The sequence below is a fragment of the Crotalus tigris genome, unplaced genomic scaffold, assembly GCF_016545835.1.
Source record: "Crotalus tigris isolate CLP2741 ecotype Arizona unplaced genomic scaffold, ASM1654583v1 scf7180000024469.1203045, whole genome shotgun sequence".
NCBI classification, from domain to species: domain Eukaryota; kingdom Metazoa; phylum Chordata; class Lepidosauria; order Squamata; family Viperidae; genus Crotalus; species Crotalus tigris.
In genome coordinates, this window is record NW_024100640.1 from 48591 (window position 1) to 67992 (window position 19402).

At 42.1% G+C, this 19402-nt stretch overlaps 1 protein-coding gene across 2 annotated transcripts in view; it reads right to left on the minus strand.

Moving 5' to 3' along the window:
- Nucleotides 1-8321: 8321 nt before the first annotated feature.
- Nucleotides 8322-19402, minus strand: part of BCAT1 (branched chain amino acid transaminase 1) — a 45651-nt gene continuing 34570 nt past the window's right edge. For both annotated transcript variants that reach the window (XM_039332893.1, XM_039332894.1), the window contains 6 exons: nucleotides 15821-15984; nucleotides 14991-15133; nucleotides 13694-13779; nucleotides 13412-13552; nucleotides 12376-12450; nucleotides 8322-9392 (listed from right to left, as the gene is read on the minus strand). In XM_039332893.1, the coding sequence (XP_039188827.1) occupies nucleotides 9351-9392; nucleotides 12376-12450; nucleotides 13412-13552; nucleotides 13694-13779; nucleotides 14991-15133; nucleotides 15821-15984 (651 nt within the window). In that variant the 3' untranslated portion in view covers nucleotides 8322-9350. The remainder of the gene's footprint in view (nucleotides 9393-12375; nucleotides 12451-13411; nucleotides 13553-13693; nucleotides 13780-14990; nucleotides 15134-15820; nucleotides 15985-19402) is intronic.

Genomic DNA, 19402 nt, shown 5'->3' on the forward strand with positions numbered 1-19402 from the left:
AGATGTGCTACTTCTTAGCTGAAAAAGATTTTAATAGAGAAAGCAGTTTTTTTATATATCAAAACAAACCTTATTGTCGCTTTTGTTTTCATTATATTTTATTTCTCTTACAAAGCACTCTTGTTAAGAGAAAGATGGGACATGCAATTAATTATCTGATTTTCCATTTATAATTGCAAAGATGTATTAGTTACATTTGACCCTATTAGTATAAAGCTATTTTATGCATGATTTATAATTTTATTGCTTAAGTAAAGGAAGTAATCACTTAAGTAATAATTTCATCATGGAACACAAACATCTCAAGCAAATAAACTCACTAATAAAATTCCATGACACATTTAATAGAGAATTACAGCAATACTTGGGAGTCAGCTCTATCCAACCCATTGTAATTTTCTTCTGATGGGATAGCAATTTTTTAAATTCTTTTTCACACATTAAAAATAGCTAAATTTTAAATTGGTAAAACAAAATGCAAGTTTCATTAAAGAAAACAATCAAGTTTTGGCTTGAATTTTTTAAAAATGCAGAACTTTTGATTCCTATTCAATAGATCAAGGTTTCTCAACCTCAGTACAGGTAGCACTCAATTTATGACCACAGAATAACAGTTGGAAAGGACCTTGGAGGTCTTCTAGTCCAACCCCCTGCTCAGGCAGGAGACCCTACAGTAGTGACCAAAATTGTGGAAACCTTTTGGGAAAAGTGTATTTTAGAGGTTTGATGGCTAATAACACTACTTCTTTTTGAAGTAGTACCATAAAATTATATATCAACAGAAAGATAATTTAATCAAGAATGGAATACAACACAGTTTGTTCAATTATCTGTACTGTATTCTATGAAAAGTTGTAGCCAAATAGCCAGAAAAAGGAAACACAACTTGCTTAGGTTGATATCTGGTAGCTTTCCTTCATCTGATTGTAGCCAATGAGCATGAGTGTTTAGAGAGCCAATCGGGTGTCATCTTGTTTTGGAAATGAGCCAATCAAATCACAGTAGGATTCAGGGATTGATGTCATGTATTGAAGTTGAGAGGAGGACATTTGTCAGTGTGTTATGTGATCGCTATCAAGTTGGTTGGGTTTTTTTTTGTGTTCTTTCATTTAGTGAACTTGTAAAACGTAATAAAATTAAAGTAATGGAGCAAAGAATTGACCGGTCGCCCAGAAAGCGATGTAAAATAGTATTATTAAGTGAACAAGGCTACAGTTATAAAGAAATTAGAAGAAAAATTGGTGGAAACTTAACCAAAGGTGGCATTTCTACTGTACACTTTTCCCAAAAGGTTTCCACAAAGTTTGGCCACTACTGTATATAATTCTGGACATATGGCTGTCCAATCTCTTCTTGAAAACGTCCAGTGATGGAGCACTCACAATTGAGCCCAAAATTTCTGTTGCTAAGCAAAATATTTATTAAGTGAGTCTTGCCCCATTTTACGACCTTTCTTGTCACAGTTGCTAATAACGGTTGTTAATAACATGGTTGTTAAGTGAATCTGGCTTTCCCCCATTGATTTTGCTTGTCAGAAGGTCGCAAAAAGTGATCACAGGACCCCGGGACATTGCGACCGTCATCAATATGAACCAGTTGCCAAGCATGTGAATTTGGATCACATGACCATGGGGATGCTGCAAGGTTGTAAGGGCTGTTGTAACTTCAAACGGTCGCTAAACGAACAGTTGTAAGTCGGGGAATACTTGTATCTGTAAGATGTACAGACTTCAACAGCTGTGGAATTTATGCTGGCGGGGCAATTCTGGGAACTGGAGACCACATATCTTAAAGTCGATAATGTTGAGAAACATAATAATAATAATAATAATAATAATAATAATAATAATAATAATAATAATAATATGATGATGATGATGATGATGATGATGATGATGGAAGGGACCTTGGAGGTCATCTAGTCCAACCCCCTATACCAGGCAGGAAACCCTATACCATTTCAGACAAATGGCTGTCCAGTCTCTTCTTAAAAACTTCCAGTGTTGGAGCATTCACCGCTTCTGGAGGCAGGTAGTTCCACTGGTTAATTGTTCTCACTGTCAGGAAGTTTCTCCTTAGTTCTAGGTTGCTTCTCTCCTTGATGAGTTTCCATCCGTTGCTTCTTGTCCTGCCTTCAGGCGCTTTGGAGAATAGCTTGACTCCCTTTTCTTTGTGGCAGCCCTTGAGATATTGGAACTCTGCTATCATGTCCCCCCTCATCCTTCTCTTCATTAAACTAGACATGCCCAATTCCAGCAACCGTTCCTTATATGACCTGACTCAGCTTACCTTCCTACCTACTTATCTTACCTCTTCATTTGCCAGAACAAGGAAAATAATTAGGGCCAAAAATATCTGAACAGAGCAGGTACAAAGAGAGTCTATTTGCATTGTGAGAGTTTGAAGGAGTTTAGGCAGGCTGGCTGAGGAATTCTGGGAGTTGAGGTCCACGTTTTTTTAATGCAAAGGAGTGCAATTTACTTCACTTAACGATGCTCTTTTTCTGGCTGGCGCAAACTGTTTTTGCTGTTACGCAAAGATGGAAAACACAGATGACAGCAGAGGTCTAATTTTTATTTTTTATTTTTTTTCATTGGATTGTCACGCAATATCAAAATACCCTTGCTGGTCTGAGTAACTTCCTGTACATTGAAGAAAAGACCTTTTAAAAACCAGCCCCTTTTAGCAACAACAGGCTGAAAGACAAACAAACAAAACACACCTCACACAGGGTGGATCCATTTTTGTAGAGAATCTCAAGGACACAACAGTGTGTTCCATTTAAGCTCTATGGCTGCGGAGTAACAGAGGTAAATCATGCATGTTTGCAACAAGAGATGCACAAAATGCTTTGAATTTGAAATTGTCCCATTGTAAGGGGGCCATTGGTGGTGTTGAACATTTTGCATGAGGCAAATGCTTTGTTGGGGACGAGAGGGAAAGAGGGAACCTTCCTAGGATTCTGAATACTTCATTTTTGCTTTCAGCAGTTTGCAATTCCCAAAATCCAACGCTGAGAAGACAGGGAATGTTCATCTATGGCAGGGATAGGCAACCTTGGCTCTTTTATGACTCGTGGACTTCAACTCCCAGAATTCCTGAGCCAGCAGGGCTCAGCACGGAAACCTCTCCCTTTTCCCTCAGCATGGCTGGCTCAGGAATTCTGGGAGTTGAAGTCCACGAATCATGAGGGGCCATAGTTCCCCCATGCTGGCTCAGGAATTCTGGGAGTTGAAGTCCATGAGTCATAAAGTGGCCTAGGCCTAGGCCAGGGGTAGGCCACCTTGGCTCTTTTATGACTTGTGGACTTCAACTCCCAGAATTCCTGAGCCAGCCATGCTGAGGGGAAAGGGAGAGGTTGCCATGCTTAGCCATGTTGGCTCAGGAATTCTGGGAGTTGAAGTCCACGAGTCATAAAAGAGCCAAGGTTGCCTACCCCTGGCCTATGGAGATTCTCAGTCCTCCAAGTCATAGTTGTCTCAATGGTGCTTTTTCTTGAGGAATCAGAAGAAAAATGTTTCACTTCTCATCCAAAAAGCTTCATCAATTCATCATTCAGAAGTGATGAAATTTCATGGATGAGAAGCGAAAAATTTTCCTCTTCAAGAAAAAAAACAGTCCAGTAGCCTTTGGGGAAAAAAAGCATCTTTGAGACAGGAAACTTTCAAACCGGAATGGAACAACTCATCACGGCCAACTCACTGCGGCCAACTTGTCGTGGCCAACTCTTTCCTGCCTGAGCAGGGGGTTGGACTAGATGACCTCCAAGGCCCCTCCCAACTTTATTATTATTATTATAACTCACCATGGCCAACTTGCCACGAGAAAACTCACTACAATAACTCAACGCGGGACAACTGAACAATTCAGTTTAATTATTTAAGATAAATTTTTTAAAAAATATTTTAATTGTTGTCATTCACATTTCATTCTGCCCCTCCTTTGGCGTCCTTTCTTTCATGATTCTGTTCCACCATTTCTTTGATATTACTGTAACTCTTGTCCCGTGGCAAATTATCCCGCAGCAAGTTGGCCGTGGCTAGTTGTCCTGTGGTGAATTGGCCACAGCAAGTTGGCTGTAGAAAGTTGACTGTGGCAAGGTGACCGTAGCGGATTGTCATCGACCCCATTCACACAACACTTAGAAACAGGCACTCCCTGGAGGCAAATTGTTTAAGAACACTTCAAGTGGTTTTCAGGAATGGTGAACACCACCACACCCTAAACAGGAGGAACATTTCTTTCCATGCCCTTGTCAAGGGAGAAACTTGAAGCAGACAGAGTTGCTTAAAATTCATCTTGATGAGAGCTGTATGCTCAATGGCACAGGCGAGGATGATCTGGGGACGCAAACCCCTACTGCAGCTAAGAAATACAGTAGTGGCCAAAATTGTGGAAACATTTTGAGAAAAATGTATTTTTGAGGTTTGATGACTAATAACACCACTTTTTTGGGGGGAGTAGTACCATAAAATTATATATCAACGGAAAGATAATTTAATCAAGAATGTAATGCAACAAAGTTTGTTCAATTATCTGTACTGTATTCTATGAAAAGTTATAGCCAAATCGCCAGAAAAAGGAAGCACAACTTGCTTCGGTGGATATCAGGTAGCTTTCCTTCATCTAATTGTAGCCAATGAGCATGAATGTTTAGAGAGCCAATCAGGTGTCATCTTGTTTTGGCAATGAGCCAATCAGATCACAGTAGGATTCAGTGATTGACGTCCTGTATTGAAGCTGACAGGAGGACATTTGTCAGTGTGTTATGTGATCGCTATCAAGTTGGTTGTGGTTTTTTTTGTGTTCTTTCATTTAGTGAGCTTGTAAAACATAATAAAATTAAAGTAATGATGAAAAAAGCTGACTGGTTGCCCAGAAAGCAATGTAAAATACCGTATATGCCGGAGTATAAGGCGACTTCCGCAAGCGTTAAAATTGGCGCCAAAGACGGGGGTCGTCTTATACACCGAGTCATCTTATATGCCGGAAATACTGGTAATTTCCGGCGTATAAGATGACATTCTAGGAATGCAACTCGATGCCAAAGACGGGGGTCGTCTTATATGCCGGGTCGCCTTATACGCCGGCATATACGGTAGTATTATTAAGTGAACAAGGCTACAGTTATAAAGAAATTAGAAGAAAAATTGGTGGAAGCTTAACCAAAGGTGGCATTTCTACTGTACACTTTTCCCAAAAGGTTTCCACAATTTTGGTCACTACTGTACACCCCAGTGGAGGATAAAAAACAGTTATTTTACTGCTTGCTCCTTTTCCTTGGAATCTGCCTTGTTTCCATCTGCTTTTCTCACTTGAAGCGGCCAGTAACTAAGGGAGGAAAATTGCAGAAAGGAAATGGGGGTGGATGGGGGTTGAGTGCTCGCCTCCCTGCTTATAGAACGGGACAACTCACCACAGCCAACTTGCCACGGTTATCTTTCCATGGCCAACTTGCTGTGGGCATTTTGCCAGGGCCATCTTGCCATGGGCCAACTCACGGAGGACATCTTGCCATGGGACAACTCATCATGGGAAAATTTACCGTGGCCAACTCACCTTGGGACAGCCTGCCGAGGGACAACTCAACACGATAAATGTTATCTGCCAGTGTTTCTTCAACCTTATTTCCATTGACAAAAATGGAAATAAATGTCACAGAAACAATGGTGGATAATATTTATCATGTTATCCTGCATGGATTGTCCTGTGGTAAGTTCTCCCGCAGCGAGTTGGCCCTGGCGAGTGTCCCACAGTGAGATTGTGGGACAGGTTGGCCACGACAAGATGGCCACTGTGAGTTGTCCTAGATCCCCCTGCTTATCCTCCTGACAGGGTAACAGAAACAACCAGTCTTTTCAGATCCTGTCTCTGCCAAACATTGACTACATCATTTTGTTCTCAGCAAGTCAAACTCTCAACATGGACACACACTCTTCGTCAAAAGGCACTCTTCTATTATGATGGTCCTGCTCCAGTAGTAGCTTTACTCAAGATCAGAACTGTAAGCATCCCAGTTAGTAATGTGACCAACCATAGACAAAGGAAAGCAAAACTCTGCACATCACCAATGATAGCTAGCAGTAACTGGAACAGAAACTAACAAGGATAGCAGCACAATACAAATTCAACTGGCAAGAAGAAGAAATGCAGGGTGTTACGTCTACCATCATTGGGAAATAGCTTGTGCTTATTGTATCTATTTCAATGTTTCTCGACCTGGTCAACTTTAAGATGTGTGGACTTCAAATCCCAGAGTTCTATAGTCAGCATGGCTGTCTGGGGAATACTGGGAATTGAAGTCTACACATCTTCCCCAGGTTGAGAAGTAGCAGTCTGTTCTTAGACCATTTTTATCCTATCCAGGTGGCCTTGAATTGTAGGAACTCCAATTCTGAGAATTCCTGTTGGCTGAGAAACCTTGGATATGGAACCTCAGCACACATGGAAGAACCACCCTGGAGAAAACTATCCTAAGCAGAACTCAGTCCAGTATCATCAGCTTCAACTGATCTTCAATAAAAGGATAACGTTTTAAGATATGACATCTTTTTGGAAGGCCTTTGCTGATTAATGCAGAATGAAGTCATACAATACAAAAAATTTTGCTTTGCACTAAGGTGCTTGTGGGAAACGTTGGAATATTATAACATGGAATATTATAACTAAGAGTATTGGGTCAAAATGTGAAGAATCCATATTAACAGATTTAAGATCCAGTTAAAATGTTCTGGAAAGAATATTTGACATGATGCTGTTGAACGCGTCTCCTTATTTCAGCACACGGTGGAGCATGATGAGAGTGAACGAATATCCTTGGGTATTAAAATGCTTTTGCATATGCATAAGGGAGTAGGCTACATCAGGCCTTCTCTTTGAGGTCACAGTCAGACAACTGTGTGGAATGCGTGCAAATCACCTCCTCACTACCATTACCTGCATCTTGAATTGGTAAAGTCTTGTCACATCCTTTCTCCTAAAAAATTTAGGTGTCTATGAGATCACAGGGAAACAAACGTTGGGCATAGACTCAGTCTTGATCAATCACTAAGTAGAGGTAGGTTCACGGTTCAAGAAGCAGAGTTAGAATTTTCCCAAATCATGCCCTTCTCTCTTTATGAGGGAGGGGGTGAACTTTATTAGTCCCTGTGGGTGTCCTAGCTAAAAGAAAGCCTCGTGCCTTGACTCTTTTGCCAGAATCATCAAACTGCTGTCTCGTGAAGCTACAATAAGATTAACTCAAGAAATATTTGGTCCAAGAAACGTTGAGTGTGCCGAACACTGTTGTATGTAACTTCTTTGGCAAGAGATGTCTTAAAGCTCGGATGCCTTCAAGCTCAGACTCAAAAGATATTGAGCCAAGACCTCCGAACTGTATTTAGTAGATGAACGTATTCAGAAAAGGCAAAATTTAAAATTAACTGAAGCAATATGTTTCAGTGTGGTTTGCTTCCTCCAGACCAGTGATTCTCAACCTGTGATCTGTGTATCCCTGGGGGGTGGGGGGTGGGGCGCAATGTTGTCACGGGGGTTTGAAAAAATGTTATGATTTAAATCTTGAGTTAAGCCTTGGGGGTTCGTGGCCACAGTTTGTGGCCACAAAAGTTACTTAAAGGGGGTCCGTGGTGAAGAAAAAATTGAGAACCATTGCTCCAGACCATTATTTTATAACTTGATCTAGTTTTGTGGATCTTGGGGGAATCTAGTGGAAATAAAAGAAAAAAGGAAAGGAAGATCAAAGTAGGTCTGGTAAGTCTGGGGTCAGCCCACACTTGATTTAGATGCCTTCCAGTATCTCAAGATACTTCAGTAGCATCTTGTTTAATCTATTTTGATACAGTAGATTATTAAAGCTTACTTAGAGAATCAGGAATCTTTTCTAATGCATCTGATCACTGTGGTGTCATGATATTAAGATTGCATGAAAGGAAGGATGAGATTTTAAATCCATTGTCTCCAAGGAAAGCTGAGACAATGGTAGGATTGTAGAAGCTACCAAAAAAAAAGAGATTCCTTTCTAAAGGATTTCAAGCATGGTGGATTGGGCCATAATCAAGTGTCTGGCAACTCTCTAAAACAGTGGTTCTCAACCTTTTTGATGCCGCGACCTCCAATCGGTCATAAGTCGAGGACTACTCAACCGGTTGTAAGTCGAGGACTACTCAATTGGTGCAGCACCGTTTGCAGAAGGGGACTTTTGGCAGGCTCAGCAGGGCAGAGACAGCCTGGACAATTCCTATTGGCTTTTGAAAGCCAATAGAATTAGACTCTATTCAAGAGAGTCTATTCTATTGGCTTTCAAAAGCCAATAGAATAAAAGGGAGTAGCACAGCTAAGGAAAAGGGGGAAAAAAATGGCGGACTGCGTTGTTTGGCGACCCCCGTGAAATGGTAGTTCGACCCCAAATGGGGTCCCGACCCACAGGTTGAGAACCACTGCTCTAAAACCTGCCTTGTTGAAAATGTTGTAGATGGCTCTGCCATCAACCAACAGAACCGTTATTCTGCATTCAAACAATCTGATTTACAGAACCTCCCATAGTTTGGCAGTGGTAGAAGTCACTTATTAGTGAGAGGGAAAAAAAATTCCTCTAGACATCAGATCCAATTTAGGAATTATCCTCTGTGAGATGTGATTCTAGTCAGTGATCTAAAGCTGGGATTCTTCAAAGTCCTATGAATTAGGACAATAGTTCTAAAGATGAAAAAAAAACAATCAAAATAGGTCCTGCATATATCCACCTGTCTTATGAAAAAATAAATCTCTAATTTTCTAAGGTGGCAGATGAGAAGGAGATAGTGAAAGGTTTACTCTCAGTCATTTGGCAGACAATCACCTAACAATCTGGTTAAAAAGTGACATAAGGCCAAGAGTATTTGGCTGGCGATGAAGAGCAGTTGAAGAACGTCTAAACACAGTTGTCCACTGTACCAAATCTATAAGGGACACCAAGGGATCTGTTGGGAAAGTCTCTATTGCTGACATCTAGCACCTCCACCAGAAGACAGATTTCTACTCTAGACCAAAATCACAGAAGAAAAAAATGTGCTTACTAGGACTACCTTCTCTGGCCTGCCAAAATCTGCTTGACCACAACGTAGCAGCAAAGAGATCCAGAAAGAAAGCTGGTTCCTGCTATTTTGTGATCAACTTGACATTTGCAGCCTGGAAACAACAGCCCTAAGTTTCATTTCCTGGCATGTGGACTCAACTCCCCAGCTCAGGAATAAAGTGATAATACACAGACTACTCTACACAGAGCTACAGCTGAAACTGGTCATCGTTCAGGTGGCATTTCAAACACTTTGTCGTGCTTTTGCAGAAGGCTGAAATGTTCTCATCCTTCACATTCATGACACCAGGATCGTCCAGTCGCTGTCTTCTCTCCCATACTGAAACACAAAGAAAGTGTGTTAAGAGAAACGCCATTGGGACCCAGGTTCAAGTCTTTATTCAACCAAGAAACTCACGAGGTACCTCTTTCTTGAAAACTATGGAGTAAGCCTGAACAGGAAGACCGTTTTAGAGTTTTTGAAAACTCTGCATATGGTTGGCTGTTAACAGTGCTGATTAAGGGATTGAGAAAGTGATATTCAGAAGAAGTATATTCCCCAACGCCCTAAAATTGCAATTGGCTGCTGTGGGAAGTCAGCTCCCCAGAGAGGGAAATATTAAAAGGGCAGAAAAATATATTTCCTCAAAGGATCTTAAAGAGGCAGAAAAGCATGCCCAGTTTTCTTAATAGCCCCAAGTCTCCCTCCCCCAAGCAGAAACCAGCTCTGTAGAAATGCAGATGTAAACCATTCAGGAAGGTTGAAGCTAGAAGATTAAGAAGACAAAGACACCTAAAATCTACATAACCCACCCAAACTCTAAGACAGGACATAATAGGATTAACCCACAGATGCCAAAGGGCACACCCAGACTCAGGTCAGAATTCATGACACAGGAAATACAAAGCCTCAAACAGGAACAGGAAACAATTTCAAAGAAAAGCCCCAGAGGGTATAAAAACCCACTCCCTACATGTGCACTCTCTCTCTCTCTTTTCTTCCAGAGCCAGTTTCTGTCTGGCTCTCCTCTTCAATAAACTGCAACCTTCTTTCTAAAGCAGTTGCCATGCTGTTTATTCTCGGCTTGGACTGAACCATGATGAAGATTTTTCCTTCAACACTGCCCAAATGTTTGGATGCTCTCCCTAGGAGACTTCTAAAAGGTTATCACATGGTCCTATTTCATGCAACCGAAAGGTGAAATATTAAATACATCTCTGGGAAACAGAGTGGGACAATCACCGCAGCCAACACGCCACGGCTAACTCACCACAGGAAAACTCGCTGGGGGACAATTTGAGAATTCAATTTAATTACTTAAAACAGTTAAAAGTTATTTTATTTTTTGTCATTCACACCTCATTTGGTCTCTCCTTTGGCATCCTTTCTTTAATGATTCTATTCCACTGTTTCTTTGATATTAGTGTAACTCGTCCCTCGGTGAGTTGACCATGGCGAGCTGGCCGTGGCGTGTTAACTATATTTAATTTGAAGCAAATGTAAATGAAGCAAACCAAAAGATTTTTGTTCTGCCACTTCTACTGAGAGTGAGCCCAGCATGTTGATTAAAGTCTAGGATGGTTCCTTGGTTTGGGAAGAGCTGATCTTGTGCAGGCCTAGATGTGTTTTGCGCAGGCCTAGATATGTGCATGTGTCATCTTTGTGGTGGGAGCTGCATTGGCTGCTGATTTGCTTCTAATTTCAACTCAAAGTGCCAATTGTCACCTTCAAACGCCTACATGGCTTGGGACCAGGTTATCTGAAGGATGATCTTTTCCCGGTCATATCTACCTGACCCACCAGAGGCAGAGAATGCTATATATAAGTCCCCTCTCTTAATATGTAGGTACCCACTCTTAAGGAAGTTCATCTAGTAAGACCAAGAAGAAGGGCCTTCTCTGTGGTGGCTTATCCCTGTGGAGATAAGATTGGCCCCCACTTTGACACTCTTTCGCAAGCTCTGAAGACCTGGTTTTGACAACAGGCCTGGGGAGACTGAAGTGATATGGAGCCCATCAAATGGCTCATTGGATTGTTGTTGCCATGGAGATGGGGTCGGTACTGCTTTTTTTATTATTTTTATATTGAGTTTTGATCCTTGTAGGTTTCCCGGAGTCACTGAGAGTGAGTTGGGCGACCATATAAATTTTCATAAACAAACAAACTCTACAGCCCTGTGCCTCTGAGCTGTTTCTAGCACTGCTGTTTGGTTTGCTTCATTCCACCATCTTCTTCATTTGCTAAGCAACAAACCTGAATTTTCCCTTTACTCAGCGTTCTATTTAAACAAGATCCAGTCCTTCAAAGAGGAAATGTAAAGCAGTGTAAACATTCTGGAGGGAATCTGGGCTAGCCCTCAGCTGATCAGAAGACTTCAGAAAATTTGCATGGCGATCTAAAAGATCAATACCAGTCACAACATGGAGAACTACAGAGATGGGAAATTGGCTTCCTATCATGCCTGTTTTGGATACTATAGGTTTCCAGATGTAAATAATACAGGGCAATCATCATCACCAGAGTTGGAAGGGACCTTGGAGGTCTTCTAGTCCAACCTCATAGTTCCCTACGTCCGGTTAGATCCCACAGGCTGGGCCTCCTTCAGGTCCCGTCGGCCAAGCAGTGCCATTTGGCGGGGCCGCGGAGGAGGGCCTTCTCTGTGATGGCGCCCACGCTTTGGAATCAGCTCCCCCCGGAGATTAGGACCGCTCCCACCCTGTTGGTCTTCCGTAAGCTACTTAAGACCTGGCTTTTCCGGCAGGTCTGGGGTTTATAAAACCTGACCCCTGGATGATTGTTTTTGTATTGTTTTGTTAGGTTTTATGTGTTTTTTATTGTTAGCCGCCCAGAGTCCTTCAGGAGGGGGGCGGCTTATAAATGTTAAAAATAAAATAAATAAAATAAACCCCCTGCTCAAGCAGGAGACCTTAGACCTTTTCAGAAAAATGGATGGCCAGTCTCTTCTTAAAAGCCTCCAGTATTGGAGCATTCACAGCTTCTGGAGGCATTGATTAATTGTTTTCACTGTCAGGAAATTTCTCCTTAGTTCTAGGCTAGATCTCTCCTTGATTAGTTTCTATCCATTATTTCTTGTCTTGCCTTCTGATTTTTTTGGGAATATAAGTGGACCCTCTCTTCTTTGTGGCAGCCCCTTAGATATTGGAACACTGTTGTCATGTTGATTCAGGATTGAATCAATGTCACCCAGGACAGAGACGGGTGGAATTATGTGTGTATACTGCATTTCTGTCAGGATGTGAGGCAATAATGGAGCTATTCAACCATTCGTACACTTGTCTATTTCTCATAGAAAGATCCTTACTTGGATATCACTTAGCTGGTTCCAGAAACGGGTTGCTATTTGAGGTCCATTCTCCATCGTCGGAATGTGCAAATTCTAGAAGAAAAGAAAAACCTAGTTAAAATATAAAGGTGTTCAGAAAATTGATTTCTGATGGAATTACAAAAGGCTTAGGAACAGAAAGACAAACCAAATAAATGAAAAACCAGCAGTGAAAAGCTTTCTTTTTTCCCCATTTGAGATATAATTTTGTTTCCTCTGTTCAATCTTAATTCAGTGCAAAACAAATTCTGCAGAAGCCAAGCAAGGCTGACAAGATATCATTATTTAACTATCACACAAACATAAAATTCATTCCCAAGAACATAAACTGCCAAAGACATTTTATTTGACAGATACAAATTACATCACAGCATCTGCAAGGAGAATAAGGAGAGAAACGGTATCAGGTATGACATTATGGTGTCTTTCCTCCTGAGAACGCCTATAATTTCAGCAAGATATTCATGTCAGCAGCAAGGTGGATGGTCTTAGTTACAACTGTTGGAACAACTGAAGAACCAGGTTAGAGAGAGATTGTTATGGAGAAAATCTACCTATGTGGTCACTAACAGTCCCTCTTCTTTGTGGCAACTCCTGAGTGTCCTAATATCTCAGGGGCTGCCCCAAAGAAGAGGGAGTCAAGCTATTCTCCAAAGCACCTGAGGGCAGGACAAGAAGCAACGGATGGAAGCTAATCAAGGAGAGAAGCAACCTAGAATTAAGGAGAAATTTCCTGACAATGAGAACAATTAACCAGTGGAACAACCTGCCTCCAGAAGTTGTGAATGCTCCAATACTGGAAGTTTTTAAGAAGAGACTGGACAGCCATTTGTCTGAAATGGTATAGGGTTTCCTGCCTGAGCAGGGGTTGGACTAGAAGATCTGCAATATTCCTCCCAACTCTGTTATTCTATGATTCTATGAGTCAACAATAATTTGATGGCATACAATCAGCTAAATATCAAACAGGCAGTGGTTAGAATTGCAATAACAACTCTGAATCTCCGGCTCTTACCTCTCCCAGGTACAGTATTGTTGAAACAGGACATACAACGCAAGCTGTTCCTGCCCCAAACATCTCCTTCACTCTTTTTTCCTTCAAGGCAGTTCTGAGATCACTCATAGTAATGTATCTCTCTGATACTTTAAATTCACCCTGAGCAAAAATACAAAATAAAAAATAAGCAAGCAGTTCTAGAAGTCATGTTTGCCAAGAGCTAAGACTCTTGCAGTGTTTAAAATCAGGAAAAATCCCATCTCACACAGAAGGATCAAATCTGAGCGGACAGCTACCCACCCACTTGCGTGCCAGATCTAAGATGCTTTGCCTCGTCACACCAGGAAGGATGATGCCGTCCAGCGGTGGGGTTGCCAGCTCATTTTCTGTCAATACAAAGCAGGACACTTCAGCATAAAAGTACAGGATTATACAGTCATATAAAAAATAAGAGTTATAGCAGCCATAAGAAGAGATCTTTTGAAAAACATATCCTAAGAAAAATGTTCTGCTATTGTCCTGTTTCAGTATTTAATGTTCTGAAGAATTTTCCTTCTTACTTCTTGGAAGGTGGATGAATGAGAAAAAAAAAACATTCTCATCTTTTAAAAGACATAATATTAGGATAGGCATAAAATGCTAGATTAAAATGAAGTTGGGGAGTTTGTGGTTCAATGTATTTTAAGAATCCAGCCATCATATTAACATGACACGTGAGGGCCTTTGTAATGTGCCATCCTATGGCTTATTTAGGAGGGCATACCCTCATCTGTTTTGCTGACCAATACCTGCAGGGCCAACCATCCAGATGAGGTAGCAATTGGATGGTCTTCAAGGGTAGCCCCATGTTCAATGCACTGCAGTAGTCCAGTGGTGTTTTCACCAGGACGTGAGTGATCATCCGAAGGGTCTCCTGGTTGAGGAAAGCATGTAACTCTGCTACATCAACCAAGGGCTTGTATGCACACGATCCCCAGGACTACCCCATCTCAAATTTTAGACACATGCCTTTCATTATTCATTCTTTCTGAATGTAAAACTTTTAATTTTCTCCCTTTGGAAGTTCATCCTCTTCCTTTTGGCCCATGTTCAAGTCTTCTCGATCTTTTTGAATCTTCTCTTTTCCTTCTCAAGTGTTTGTCAGTCCTAGTTTCGCCTATTCTGCAAATGTCGTAATCCCACCTTCACCCAAATTATTAGGAAAAAAGATGAACAGCCCAAAGCCCATGTCAAAGTTCCCTCCAATCTTACGTAGAGTCATTTAGGAGTATTCTCTGAATGTAGTTATACAGCCAATTATGACTCTGTATTTCATAATTATATGACATTCATTAAGTAGACTTAGCAATGCATTTAATCATTTTCTCCAATTATAATTCATTTGTTAGCAATGGTGAGGCCCCCTGGAACCACAACCAAGACTTTTTGAGAAGCACTTGGATCTGAGATTCCAGGTTCCCCACCTCTAACATCTTTGCAGGGTGGAACCATGTGGAGGATGGAGACTCCACGTAAAAGCCATTTATTTCCAATATAGTAAATAAGGTTGAGCGGCAGGAAGCTTCAGGTAGCAGTTCAATCAAGTCAGACCCCATACCTCCATTTTCATTTTGCCAGTATAGGAAAAGATTCATCGTCCCGACTTCTGTGATTTGATGGTCATCCCCATAAAGCCAGAGAACCTGCTGGCACCCCAATTCCATGGCTTCACGTTGGGCATAAATTGAAGAGCCATAATTCCTTTGGGGCACAGAGCAAAAGGGTCATTGATCTGCTTGAGAATATACCTACAAGCTTGTGAGCAAATGGGCAGATGGATTTTCTTAAAAAATTTTTTTGAAGAAAATCCAGGTACATAATCATTAGAGGTTTGGGTTACGGACACCACATACAGTACAAAGTAGCACACTGAGCTTTATGGGACTGCTCATATTTATTTTACTGGGCCTTCCACATACTTTTATGTGCAAATAGGTGGTCAAGATAGGTATCACCTTGGGTAAATTGGGCCAAGCCTGGTTAGCATTGGCTGGGATGTCATCAGACAAGGCCACACTATACACCAGGCTGAAAAGCCAGAAAATCCAGAATAAGGAGAAATTTCCTGACAGTGAGAACGATTAATCAGTGGAACAACTTGCCTCCAGAAGTTATGGGTTCTCCAACACTGGAGGTTTTTAAGAAGAGATTGGACAACCATTTGCCTAAAATGGTATAGGGTAGGGGTAGGCATCCTTGACTCTTTTATGACTCGTGGACTTCAACGCCCAGAATTCCTGAGCCAGCCATGCTGAGGGGAAAGGGAGAGGTTTCCAAGCTGAGCCATGCTGGCTCAGGAATTCTGGGAGTTGAAGTTTACAGGTTGTAAAGTTGCCATAGTTGCCCACCCCTGTCTTAATGAGCATGGCTGCAACGAGATTCACTTACCCTCCCAATTTGCAGTCCCCAGTCCCACCTTTCCAAGCTCGGACATATTTTGGATCTGCCCACAAGGAGATAGGGTTGAAGGTGCCACTTGAGAAGTAGGGCCCCACAGGGCTCAGTATCACATAAAGAATGGCCCTTGAGGGCTTCTTGACTCCAAGAGAAGGCTACGCAGAAGAAAGGAAGACAAATACATTGCACTTATAGGTTCTTATCCAGTTCTTATGTCAATATTCAATAAAGCTGAAATGAAATAAAATATAAAGAAAATGTCCTAACATTTCCCATCATCAACAGAACCAATAGGTTAAAAAAGCAAAAAAACATCCTTTGTTGCATGTTTCGGAGCAGAAGCTAAACACCAAATTACTGGGCAAGCTTCAGAGCAAAATGTGGATTTAGTGGCCCAAATATCTCCTTCCAACTTTATGGGTCTATAAATCTATGATTTTTGCAACCACAGGCATTGAGGTAGGAGATGGATCTGTCCAACGGCAGTACCAGAAGATAGAGGTAGATCTTGCTTAAGGATTGCCTTGTTTAGCGACTGTTTAAAGTTCCGACAGAACTTTAAAGTAACTTTTTGGCTACTCCTCACATTTGCAACTATCGCAGCAGCCCATGGTTACGTGATTGCCGTATGTGCACTGCACAATTGGCTTCCAACCAGCAAAGTCAATGGAGAAGCCAGAAGTGAAATGGCAAGTTGTGGTCATGTGATATCTCACTTAATGGACATGGGTGATTTGTTTAATGATAGAAGGAAAACAAATACAGAGATAATTATAAGAATTGAGCTTTGTTAATAGAAAATTAGATGGTGGCAGATCGGATGTGCACAAAGGGGCTTCCTGGAACATGGGATGGACAGTGGTTTTAGGCAGTCTGGATAGTTTATTGGATGATTAGGGAAGGGGCATTGAGTGCAATAGGTGAGGGGGGGAATCTGCGTCAGGGATAGGATATAAAAATGTGTCAAACAGCTCTTTAAAGTGTGGCTGAACTCCTACATGTGTTTCAGTTCACCAAGCCTTTGCAAATGCTTCTTTTTAAATAAAACTTTGTTGCTGGAATTCCAACTGAGCTTGTTCTGGGATCTTGAGCCATGTTCCCAACAAGGATTTGCTCAAAATGACACACATAGACTTGTTACTAAAGCCAATGTCAGTGCTCAAATAACAGGCTACAACATATAGAAATGTCTTCTTATGATTTTGATAAACTAGCTCAGTTCACACAACCTCTAAATCAAGGGCTGGGTCAGTGGTGGCAAACCTATGGCACGGGTGCCAGAGGCGGCACTCAGAGCCCTCTCTGTGGGCACGTACACTGTCGCCCCAGTCCTAGGCCTTCAGCTGGGTTTTATAAAACCTTTTCGCTTTAGGCCTCCGCCGCTGGGTACAACAAAAAAAAAGGTTCAATCAATCAATTTCAACTTCTCGCGGAAAAAAAAAGATCTTGCAAAGTTGGAATTGATTGATTGAACTTTTTAGTCCCACCCAGTCTGCCGTTACCACCGCAGCCATGCCCACCCAATGGGCCACACCCACCCAATGGGCCACACCCACCCAATAGGCCACACCCACCCGGCACCCGACGATGCATAAGTGGGTTTTGGGTTGCAGTTGGGCATTCGGTCTCTAAAAGGTTCACCACCACTGGGCTGGGTTATTCACAGAAAGTTGAATAATAAATGATTCAGTCCCATTTTAGCCCCTTCAATAAGCAATGTAAGTACCAGATGTTAAATGCTGGTTGGGACAAAGGAATGTTGCCAAGACTTGTATGTCTTAAGGTGCAATGAAATGGTTGTTCTACCCAGAAGGGCATCTAGCAAACATTTGGCCCTCATAGCTCATTTGTCCTAATCCACTGACTGACTCAAGGTAGACACAGCCTGTTATGCTTAGGAGAAAAAGGAGGCTAAAATTTCAATCAGTGTAATGAACTGGCAAAATATTGCCACTAGGTGGAACTGTTGTCAACCAGAATAGTGGTAAATTCTTGGTTTCTTCACTCTTGTAAAGAATGCCCAGGAAATGCAAGGTGATTAAGTATTTATTTTTATTTTCCTCTCCTGTCCCTTAGGAAACACCAGATAAATTCCCATGGAACACCCAAAGAAGGTGTCATTGCCACAAGGATCTCAAAGTTCTACTCCAAGTAGAAGAGAAAAGGGTTATTCAGCTTAAATAACGGTCTTTGGGCACTTAGTCCTCAACTTACGACCACAGAATTTGGGAGCAGAATTTCCGTTGCTAAATAAGGCAGTTGTTAAAAAGTGAATTGCACCAATTTTATGACCTTTTTCTGGAACAATTGTTAAGTGATTGTTAAGTGAATCACTGCATTTGTTAAGTGAATCACATGGTCATTAAGCGAATCTGGCTTCTCCACTGACTATGCTTGTCAGAAGCCAATTGGAGAGTTCGCCAACGGCAATTGCATGAAACCCGTTATACTGCAACTGCCAAGCACCTGAATTTTAATCAGGTGGGCATCCTGCAATGGAGATCAATGAGAGGATTGGTCGTGAGTCACTTCTTTCAGTACCATTGCAACTTTGGTCCCTAAATGAATGGTTCAAATTGAGGACTACGTGCATTCATTGGCTCCAAGAAAGCAATGACATAATGGCAAAGTGCATAGAAGATGCCAGGGAAGACCAGAATGGGGATTGAGAAGAGATAAAATGTGCATGATACTGCCACTGTACATCTTGCATCAGATCTGAGACATGAGTGCATAAAAGTGGGATGTCACCAGTGGTGAAATTCAAATACCTGAACAACCAATTCTCTTATTTGATGCAAGCCTGGGCCTCCACGGCCTAGAATGGAATTTTGGAAGTGGCATCCATGCACTTCTGGTGGGGTGTCTAGGCCTGGGAGGCCTCGTCCAGACCTCTGAGGCTTAGGATGGACTTCCAGAATTGGCATCCATGCATTTCTGGTGGGGTGTCTAGGCCTGGGAGGCCTCGTCCAGACCTTTGAGGCTTAGGATGGACTTCCAGAATTGGCATCCATGCACTTCTGGTGGGGTGTCTAGGCCTGGGAGGCCTCGTCCAGACCTTTGAGGCTTAGGATGGACTTCCAGAATTGGCATCCATGCACTTCTGGTGGGGTGTCTAGGCCTGGGAGGCCTCGTCCAGACCTATGAGGCTTAGGATGGACTTCCAGAATTGGCATCCATGCACTTCTGGTGGGGTGTCTAGGCCTGGGAGGCCTTGTCCAGACCTCTGAGGCTTAGGATGGACTTCCGGAAGTGGCATCCATGCACTTCTGGTGGGGTGTCTAGGCCTGGGAGGCCTCGTCCAGACCTCTTAGGATGGACTTCCGGAAGTGGCATCCATGCACTTCTGGTGGGGTGTCTAGGCCTGGGAGGCTTCCTGCAGGCCTCCCAGGCCTAGACTGGACTTCTGGAAGCCAGCCAGTTCTACAGATGCAGCAAAATTTAGTTACTGGTTCTGCTGAATGGGGGGCTTCCTGCAGGCCTCCAAGGCCTAGACTGGACTTCTGGAAGCCAGCCAGTTCTACGGATGCAGCAAAATTTAGTTACCAATTCTGCTGAATCAATGCAAACCGG